At 36.6% G+C, this 10,000-nt stretch overlaps 5 protein-coding genes and 5 non-coding genes across 10 annotated transcripts in view, besides 1 other annotated feature; 4 read left to right on the forward strand and 6 right to left on the reverse strand. All coding sequences in view use genetic code 11, as the record gives it.

The window, feature by feature from the left end:
• The window catches only part of rpoC1 (RNA polymerase beta' subunit), a 2,717-nt gene extending 1,645 nt beyond the window's left edge, over positions 1–1,072 (reverse strand). The window contains exon 1 of the mRNA in view: positions 641–1,072. Coding sequence (YP_009234973.1) covers positions 641–1,072 — 432 coding nt within the window. The remainder of the gene's footprint in view (positions 1–640) is intronic.
• Positions 1–10,000: part of a sequence feature (large single copy region; LSC) that runs on past both edges of the window.
• On the reverse strand, positions 1,099–4,311 carry rpoB (RNA polymerase beta subunit). The gene has a single exon. The coding sequence runs from the start codon at positions 4,309–4,311 to the stop codon at positions 1,099–1,101; it is 3,213 nt and encodes a 1,070-aa protein (YP_009234974.1).
• On the forward strand, positions 5,097–5,167 carry trnC-GCA. The gene has a single exon. It is a non-coding gene; the product is annotated as a tRNA-Cys (tRNA).
• On the forward strand, positions 5,606–5,695 carry petN (cytochrome b6/f complex subunit VIII). Its single transcript has one exon. The coding sequence runs from the start codon at positions 5,606–5,608 to the stop codon at positions 5,693–5,695; it is 90 nt and encodes a 29-aa protein (YP_009234975.1).
• psbM (photosystem II protein M) lies at positions 6,181–6,285 on the reverse strand. The gene has a single exon. The coding sequence runs from the start codon at positions 6,283–6,285 to the stop codon at positions 6,181–6,183; it is 105 nt and encodes a 34-aa protein (YP_009234976.1).
• trnD-GUC lies at positions 7,413–7,486 on the reverse strand. Its single transcript has one exon. It is a non-coding gene; the product is annotated as a tRNA-Asp (tRNA).
• trnY-GUA lies at positions 7,855–7,937 on the reverse strand. The gene has a single exon. It is a non-coding gene; the product is annotated as a tRNA-Tyr (tRNA).
• On the reverse strand, positions 7,998–8,070 carry trnE-UUC. Its single transcript has one exon. It is a non-coding gene; the product is annotated as a tRNA-Glu (tRNA).
• On the forward strand, positions 8,538–8,609 carry trnT-GGU. Its single transcript has one exon. It is a non-coding gene; the product is annotated as a tRNA-Thr (tRNA).
• psbD (photosystem II protein D2) overlaps positions 9,909–10,000 on the forward strand; it is a 1,062-nt gene continuing 970 nt past the window's right edge. The window contains exon 1 of the mRNA in view: positions 9,909–10,000. This exon is cut by the window's right edge and continues 970 nt beyond it. Within this exon, the coding sequence (YP_009234977.1) occupies positions 9,909–10,000 (92 nt within the window).

The raw sequence follows: 10,000 nt of genomic DNA on the forward strand, positions 1-10,000 counted from the left end.
ATTTCCCCCCTTAAAAATCGGACGCGAGGGTTTCCTCTCATCCGGCTCAAGTAGTTAAATCAAATAAGGGGTTCTCGTTTAAAATTTTTTTATAGAAAACCCCTAACGTTCTACTCCTTACTCAAGTTCCCAATCAGGACCAACCAACATTTCAATGAAATGAAATGTGAAATTATTGAGTAGTCTACCTCCCTTCGAATGCCAAATCCCTTTTTAAAGAATACCTTGGAACTCATAAGGGATTTACTTGTCTATGTATCATTCCATTCGATCTTTTAGGCCCCTACTTAACCTCGACGGTTATGACATTATGCCCTTAAAGCCTATACGCGATGAATAGGCCCTTGTAACCATGTCATATTTGCTTACTATAACATAATTTCTTTCTAAAAGAAATGGAATGGCTAATTCCACGAAAGAAGTCTTTGTCACGAGGTACAACTAGCAATTCCTATTTTTCTGTTATGGAATCGACCATAGATCAATTCCCTTTTTTGGAGTATTAAATACATCCATAATTCTGAGCTTCATGTTACGCCTACCACGAGACATGTCAGAGTAAGGGCATCCCAATCGGAGTGAATGGGATGACAGTTTCTTAGTCCCAATCTGTAAAATAAGAATTTTGATCAAATCACACATCGCAGTATACTAGGCCTTCTAATTCTTTAAGAGGTTTATCTAAAAGATTCGCGATATAACTAGGAAGACGTTTCAAGTACCACACATGAGTTACTGGGCATGCCAGTTTGATGTATCCCATTTGATATCTTCGTATCCGAGAATCAACAAACTCGACTCCGCATTGTTCACAAAATTTCGGGTCTTCTTTTTCATCTCCGATTACTCGATAGTTTCCACAGGCACAAATTCCACTTTTTATAGGCCCAAAAATTCTTTCACAAAACAATCCATCTTTTTCCGGCTTATTGGTTTTGTAATGAAAAGTATAAGGTTTTGTCACCTCTCCAACAACCTCTCCGTTGGGTAGTATTTTTTTGGCCCAAGCGCTTATTTGTTCAGGAGAAACTGATCCAATTCGAAGGTGTTGATGTTTATACCGGTCGATCATAGAAGAAAAATTCTGATTCATTCCGATCAAGCTTCCTTCCTTTGAATCTGGAAGTTCTTCTCAGATACAAGGAAATGATTCAATTCCAGAGCCAAAGATCGTAGTTCTCGAACGAGCAATCGAAAGGATTCTGGAGCATCCTCAGGTTTAGGTATTGTTCCTCCAATGATCGTAGTACCAAGTACTTCCTGACGAGCTCTAATATGATCAGATTTATAAGTAAGCATCTCTTGTAAAATGTGAGCAACGCCAAACCCCTCTAAAGCCCAAACTTCCATTTCTCCTACCCGTTGGCCCCCTTGCTTAGCCCTTCCCCTAAGGGGTTGTTGTGTAACAAGTGCATAATGCCCGCTGGAACGCCCATGAATTTTATCATCAACTTGATGAATTAATTTTAGGATATAGGATTTTCCTATTATAACGGGTTGTTCAAAAGGATCTCCCGTTCTTCCATCAAATATTCTGCTTTTTCCCGGATACTCGGGTTCAAATACCCACGGATTCGCTGTTTGCTTACTGGCTTCATATAATTCAGAAAACACGAGTTTTCTAGAAGCCTCTTGCTCATATCTCTCATCAAAGGGTGCTATTCGATAATGCCTGTCTAGCAGATCCCCCGCTAACCCGAGCGAGCATTCAAATATCTGTCCTACATTCATTCGTGAAGGTACTCCTAATGGATTGAAGACCATATCAACAGGCGTTCCGTCTTGTAAATACGGCATATCTTGTCTAGGCAAAATTTTGGAAATGATACCTTTATTCCCATGCCTTCCAGCAACTTTATCCCCTACTTTTATTTCACGTTTCTGTGAAATATATACACGAATCATTTCTGGATTATAACTAGAACCCCCCTTTTTCTGGATCCATCTCACATCAATAACTCGACCTCTGCTACCTATAGGTAATTTTAGACAAGTTTCCTTTGCAGTGGATACTTGAATGCCAAGTATAGCCCGTAATAATCTATCTTCCGGGGCATATGATGATTCTTTCGTCATCTGAGGCGTTAATTTACCTACTAAAATATCACCTGTTTCTACCCAAGACCCCAGCATCACAATTCCGTTTCTATCTAAATTCCGGAGTAAGTGGGCTTCTAAATGCGGTATTTCATTAGTGATCCTTTCAGGGCCTTGGCTTGTCACATGAGTCTGAATTTCATATTTCCGTATATGAAAAGAAGTATAAACATCGCCATATACTAGACGTTCACTAATAAGTACGGCGTCTTCAAAATTGTAGCCTTCCCATGGCATATAAGCTACTAATACGTTTTTTCCCAAAGCGAGTTCGCCACCAACTGTAGCAACACCATCTGCTAAAATTTGTCCCTTTTTAATGCAGTTACCCCGTTGAACTTGGGATTTTTGATGCATACAAGTATTTTTGTTGGAACGTTGATACATAACCAATGGAATGCTTAGAGTGTCTCCATTACCTGAGAAAACGATCTTGTCAGTATCGGTAGAAACGACTTTTCCCTCGTGTTCCGCTATAGCGGAAACTCCTGAATCTAGAGCTACTTGGCGTTCCAACCCAGTTCCAACAATGCACTTTTCGGACCGAGAAAGCGGAACTGCTTGACGTTGCATATTAGAACTCATTAAAGCCCGATTCGCGTCATTATGTTCGATAAAAGGAATAAGGGAAGCGCCAATAGAAAAATATTGGAAGGGAAAAATGCTTCGAAGATGAATCTGTTCCCATGCAATAGTCAGGTATTCTTGACGGTATCGAGCTGGAACAACCTGTTCTTCTTGAATGCCCTGATTCAACGCCAAAGAATTTCCTGCCGACACCATATAGTATTCATCTCTGCTTGGCGATAAATAAACTACCCGTACCCCTTTGAATCTCTCATCAATTTCAAAAAACGGACTTTCGAGAGACCCCCAATGACCAATCCTAGCATGAATAGCTAAGGATCCAATAAGTCCAACGTTGATTCCTTCAGATGTGTCAATTGGGCAAATACGTCCATAGTGACTAGGATGGATATCTCGTATCCGAAAACTAGCAGTTCGACCTGTCAATCCTCCAGGACCTAAATAACTCAATTTTCGCCCATGAACTATTTGTGTCAATGGATTAGTTCGATCCAAAACATGAGATAAGGGGTGTAGACCGAAAAATGATTCATAAGTGGTTGTTAATGGAGTTGATGTTACTAAATTATGGGGAGTCGGGATAAATTTATGCCTAATTGCTCCACATATAGTTCCTCGAACCACATTTTCTAAACGAACCAGAGCCAATCCGAATTGGTCTTGTAACAGATCCGCTACAGAGCGAATACGTTTATTTTTCAAGTGATTCATATCGTCAAGTGTACCCATTCCAAATTTCATTCCGATCAAATGATCCGCCGCTGCCAATACATCTCGTGGTAACAAAAATGTATTGTTCTGAGGTATATCAAGATTAAGTCTCCGGTTCATATTTCGTCGCCCAATCCTTCCTAATTCACATCTTTGTTGAAAAAATTTTTTTTGTAATTCCTTACATAAGGACTCAGAAAATACAGGATCCCCGCCGACACAAGCAAACTGTTGATAAAATTCCAAAATGGCATTTTCTTTTGACCCAATCTTTTTTTTCTCCTTATCGTTCGGGAAAGACAAGAAAATTTCAGGGTAGCAAACATTATCTAGAATTTCTCTTAGATTCGAACCCATAGCTGATGATAGAACTAGAATAGATATTTTTTGTTTCCGACTCACACGAGCCCATATCCTTGCTTTTCGATCAATCTCTAATTCTGATCTTCCTCCCCAATCGGATATTATGGTGGCGGTATAGACCGAAATTCCGTTATGGTCCAATTCTGAACGGTAATAAATACCTGGGCTTTGCAATATTTGATTGATTACAATTCTGTATATTCCATTTACTATAAAGGTTCCCAGGGAATTCATTAGAGGAATGTTTCCAATAAATATGGTTTGTTCTTGTATATCCCTACCGGTTTTCCAAATTAATCCCGCAGGTACATATAATTCAGAAGAATATGTCAGTGATTCATACACAGCATCTCTTTCTTTTATCAAGGGTTCTACCAATTGATAAGTTTCCACAAATAATTGAAATTCAATTTCTTGATCTATATCTTCTATTTTTGGAAATTTATAAAGTTCTTCCATCAAGCCCTGATCAATGAACCTACAAAACCCCTCAAATTGTATCTGACTAAACCCAGGTATTGTAGACATTCCCTCATTTCCATCCCGGAGCATCTTAAGCTTCCCATTTATAGCAAAATCCCATTATTGGCTCATTCTTCATCGAACCATATGGATCGATCTAGCAATGATGGAATGTATATTCTGTTTACTGAATCACATGAAATTTGACCCAACTTCATACCATTGAGCAGAGCAATAAGGATAATTTTCTATTCAAATTCGAATTTGCAACAGGATAAAACATTCCTGGAATCATAATTATGCCGATTATACTTTTTTAGAGTCTTGTATAAAATATCAAAAGTAATCCAATTTCTACCTATTATTATGATATTACAATCCGGTTGGGTACCCAAAAAAGAAATGATTCAAGGTTTGATCCGTTCTCTATGAATGAGAGAAAAACAGAAAAATCAGGAATAGTATAGAGTTTCTTCTTTTTTTTGCGAGGCACTTTTACCTATAGCTATAGCAACCTATCCATCCGGATATTTCCTATCCCAGCTATACTTGGGGCAACACAGGAAGTGGTATATCATAATTTCTATTTTAGATTCAAAAAAAGGGAAGCATGATAATTCCTTATAGACATATATGGCTAAGATACCTAATTAGGATATCTTTGTAACAATCTCTGTTCCGGGGTTTACATATATATATAATTGTTGTTATAATGTAAATTTAATTGAAAAAGATTTCTTATTGAAAAGAATTGATACTGATAAGTATAAGTTGTGTATCAACTTTATTTTGCTGCCGTTGTTAAGGAAACGAAATTTGAGGTCCAAGAAATAATAAAGAAGAGAGCGTTCCCTCTATTTTATATCCGTTTGTTTGGCGGCATGGCCGAGTGGTCAGGCGGGGGACTGCAAATCCTTTTACCCCAGTTCAAATCCGGGTGCCGCCTCATCTACAAAAAATGGGAAAGACTTTCTTTTTTTGCTCAGCAGAAGCAATAGATTCTAGAGGAAACCAAAAGTAAAAACCAGATTTTGGAGAGATATGGGGTAGGTAGTGCTGGATTGTATATTTTATGCTTTTTGCTTATGAAGGGCAACAAAAGAAACTAAACAATAGGCCTTACTATTCCTACATCTTCCATTAAAAAAGATTTCCTTGATAATACAAAGAAAATCCCTGTGTTGTGTATCTTGCTTGTGGTTAATCCTTCCCTATTCTACCAGAAATCATATAGGAACTTGTTGTGGGTGGATTTTTTGGATAGTTTGATCAATAGCGTTTGGTCATAATCCCTTTTTGACTCTGCACCATAGATTCCACTATTATTAGTGATCAATAATGGACGAATTCCTTCATATTCATAGAGATAGGGGACATAATTCACATGGATATAGTAAGTCTTGCTTGGGCCGCTTTAATGGTAGTCTTTACATTTTCCCTTTCACTTGTAGTATGGGGAAGAAGTGGACTCTAAAAGCACTACTAATTGAGTTGAGTAATCAAACTGTAGCCATTTTTTCATATATCGTTCTGCAAAGGGATTTTAAATATTAAATATCCATTTAAAAATTATATTGGATTACAGTAATGGACTATATTAAAAAGAATCTTTCAATCAAACAAAGAAAATAGATGCAAGGAAGAACTAGAATTGGGGTGTTAGTTACATGATGTACATCACATATATGAAATTTATAGATATGTACATATATGAAGATACAAGATACATCTTGTAGATTAATCTAGATGAAGCCTATACCTCTTTATACAGTACCAGTACAACTTTAGACAATACAATAATAGAAAGTATGGTAGAAAGAAATTGATATCTTTCTACCATACTACCAGATCTCATATACTGCTGATTCTAGTCCGCTCATTTCATTTAAGACGTGGAATGAAAATCCCTTTTATTTCTTCAATCATTGATAAGAAAAAAGAAGTAAAGCTTCATTCGAATCAATTATTTTGACTGACTGTTTTTACGTAGATGATAAGTAAAAAAGCAGTAGGAACTAGAATGAACAGCGCAGTAGCAATAAATGCGAGAATATTTACTTCCATAATCCCATCGTTTTTTACTTCACAATAACTCGGGATCTAATCCCATAGAGATGATAAATCTTCTCCTCTAAATTCAATGAAATGAATTGCATCCCAATGTTATTTGATATTGAATCGGATCAATATCATGAATAACAATATCTGAGCTTTCAGATCGATTCATTGTCGAGAATTGAATAGTATAACATAGGAGGAGCTTTTATCCATAACGAATCCAAAAAAGGGGATTCTTGATACAACAAAGAATCCCTTTTCTTTTTTCATTCTTTTCTATAACCTACCGTCTTTTGTATACAACCATCTGATGAGGTATCATTTGACCCGTCTTCCATTTCAATTGGTCACAAACCCAAACAATAGAAATGAAATGGAAAAAAGTGAAGTTCGAAACTAATTAAGTTTGTTATGATCTAAATTTCTTGGAAGACAAAGAGGTGTGATAAAGTTGGATTCGGGTATAAAAGATCTCGTTTTTTTATAAATGTACTTTTTTGGAGTTTACTCTTGCTTCGATAGGACTCCTTCATCAAAGAAAAAACAGGAGAGAGAAGAAATATTATTCATTTCCTTATTAAGCAGGGTAGGGCAGATCTTTCTTTGATCTCTCTTTTATAAAAAAAAAAGCTTCTTTCCTTGGATTGAAACCGGAACATATATCATATCCGAAATTAAGTATGGAAGTGAGATAGATAGATTGTTTCCAATTAGGAATTGAGGTTCCTAAAAATAGGAGCTAGAAAATAAAGAGGTGGTTTTAATAGAATATAAAAAGAATTCTGGCGCGCCAACTCTGTTAAGGTCAAGTTCATTTTGTATCACACAATGAAGGAATCCAAGTTGTATGTATGCTCTCGGGAACCGGGTGGGTATTATATTGAATTCCATGGATCAGAACCAATAGAAAAAGTAAAACCTGTGCGGTATCTCTTGAAATCCTGAATAGGACCCTACCACCAATTGTGCCAATCTAGCTCTCCCCACGAATCAGTACTAGTCGAGAATGAATTTAAATTCTTGTATTTCTTCGATGATAAAAATGACTTCCGGCGGGAATTAGATTTTGCTTTCAGTCCTCTCTCTTCACCGAAAATAGAGAAATGAGTTGACGGATTCATCGGATCCTAGGTCGGGACTGACGGGGCTCGAACCCGCAGCTTCCGCCTTGACAGGGCGGTGCTCTGACCAATTGAACTACAATCCCAGGGAAATAAGATGTACAGGATACATATTCTTATTATTAAATTCATAGCATATTTCTATTTAGAATCGCTGTGTTGTAACAGAGATAGAAGCGATATGTTGATATTCACATGGGTATGGGCTTTAGTGAGAACGGCACGTATTACTAGTAGTCAAATCATTTCATAATAAATCTTTCGGTGAAAAAGAAAAAAGCTTTTTTCTTTACCTCCCCTTATATATTAAGGTTACAGACCAGATCATTAGAAAGTATAATCTATGGGAACAAATAAATTAAGGATATAGCGTAAAAAAGTATTCTTTTCTTTCTTCGTCTGGTTTCTGGAGGCAAAATTTGTTCTATTATCTCATGATGGATCGGCGGATTTTTGGGCCGAGCTGGATTTGAACCAGCGTAGACATATGCCAACGAATTTACAGTCCGTCCCCATTAACCACTCGGGCATCGACCCAGGAAGAATCCATTTTAGACTTATGGATAAATCCATGATCAACCTCCTTTCGTAGTACCCTACCCCCAGGGGAAGTCGAATCCCCGCTGCCTCCTTGAAAGAGAGATGTCCTGAACCGCTAGACGATGGGGGCATACCCGCCTGATCGCCTACTATACTGATAGTATGAACAGTTTTTTGTAATTGTCAATATAATGTAATGCTATGACTAAATTCGAAGAATATTTTCTGCTTTCATTATTCCATCTAATTTATTTTTTCTATAAAAATTGCAGGGTACGTGTCGAATCTCTTCATCAATGATTCGATGAAATATCTTGGATCTACGTCGAATTGTGTCTCAATCAAATGAATCTCATTCTGATGAGGGTAAAAAAATCTTTTCGGGGCGGTCTAGGAAAAAAGCTTCTTTATATTTTATTTTATCAATATTAATGCACTACATTTTTTCAAGACTTCTAAAAAAAAAATCTGAAGTAAAAAAATTTTTGATTGGTCCTGAACGGGCCGAGATCTATCTATATGATGTATATTATATACATAGGTACATACAGTAGACTCATAGTGACTGTTGGTTCATTCAACAATTGAATCAAATGAGCCCTTTTAACTCAGCGGTAGAGTAACGCCATGGTAAGGCGTAAGTCATCGGTTCAAATCCGATAAGGGGCTTTTTTCACAAAACTCTAATCTAAGTCTTCGGTTTGGGGCGGAAAATAGAGATATTGTTGCTTTTTGTAAACTCAATGGCAAAAAAAGGAAACATCCACATAAATATAAAAAAGAAATATAAAAGAACTTATTATTATATAATAAGTTCTTTTATATATTTATAGTAGTATAGTTATAAAGTGGAACATTTGTCTTGATTATCATGATCAGTCATTCCGCTGAGTAGAAGAACTACTATGTCACTTTCGAAATCAACAAAAGAAAAAGTAAGTGGATCTGACCCATTGAATCATTACTATATGAGCTATTCTGATATTAAAATTCAATAGTAGAGAGAAAATTGTAGCAGCGTACCCCCTTTATTTCTTTTTAATTTACTTGGGATACGGAAGAATTTGTCGATATTTCTGATTTAATGTTCTTGTTCCTGAATGCTTCATAGGAATAAATGGCTATTCTGTTCCTATACAGAAAAACATTTCTTCCGAGTCACAAAAACCGTCTATTTTGGAATATCTTTCTGTGATTCCAATATTTCTATTATAAATCTACAATTACAATCTACATCAGATCGTGGTTTCATGTACCAAATATTTCCATATCAAGGCATCCGATCTTTTTGGTTCGACAATGGGATAGAGAACGGATGTGAGAAAGAAAGAGACTTTCATTTCCAGTTTACTATTGTATTTCATTCATTTAGGGACAGGGACAAAAAAAAGGGGGATTTTCCCTTTTTTCGGGCAGATAAAGGGAAAAAAGGCAATGTCTTTTTCTTTTTTGGTTCGACCTATAAAAAGATATACTCTGGAGCTTTAGATTCAGTTGAAGTACAGATAAATCTAACTAACGAAGACAAAAACAAGAGTCATATATAGAATTATATGATAGTACTGTAATAGTTTAATATAGGAGAATTCATATAGAATTTTATGGGTCTTTTCGCAATATCACGAACCAGATCCAAGAAAAGAATAAGATTAGTTGCTGGGGTGGGGGTAGGTCTGAGGAGAAACTGGTGAGAGAGAGAGGAGATAACTTGTTCCTTGAACAGACCAAAAACACCTCTGATTCCTAAGTCATAAGAAAATTCAGGGTATAGGCAGGAATCGTTGAATCGAGCTCATGGATTTATCTAGGCCATTTATGGTCCAATCTAAGGAAAGGTTTTTTCTCTTCGAAACCCATTGCAAGGGGCGATGGACGAGGAATCATACGTAAATGATAGAACCCTCGTATATCCTAAGAATGCTATGAGGTGCTCGGAAATGGTTGAAGTAGTTGAATAGGAGGATCACTATGACTATAGCCCTTGGTAGATTTACCAAAGATGAAAAAGATTTATTTGATACTATGGATGACTGGTTACGGAGGGACCGTTTCGTTTTTGT

The sequence above is a fragment of the chloroplast genome of Papaver somniferum (assembly GCF_003573695.1).
Source record: "Papaver somniferum chloroplast, complete genome".
NCBI lineage: Eukaryota > Viridiplantae > Streptophyta > Magnoliopsida > Ranunculales > Papaveraceae > Papaver > Papaver somniferum.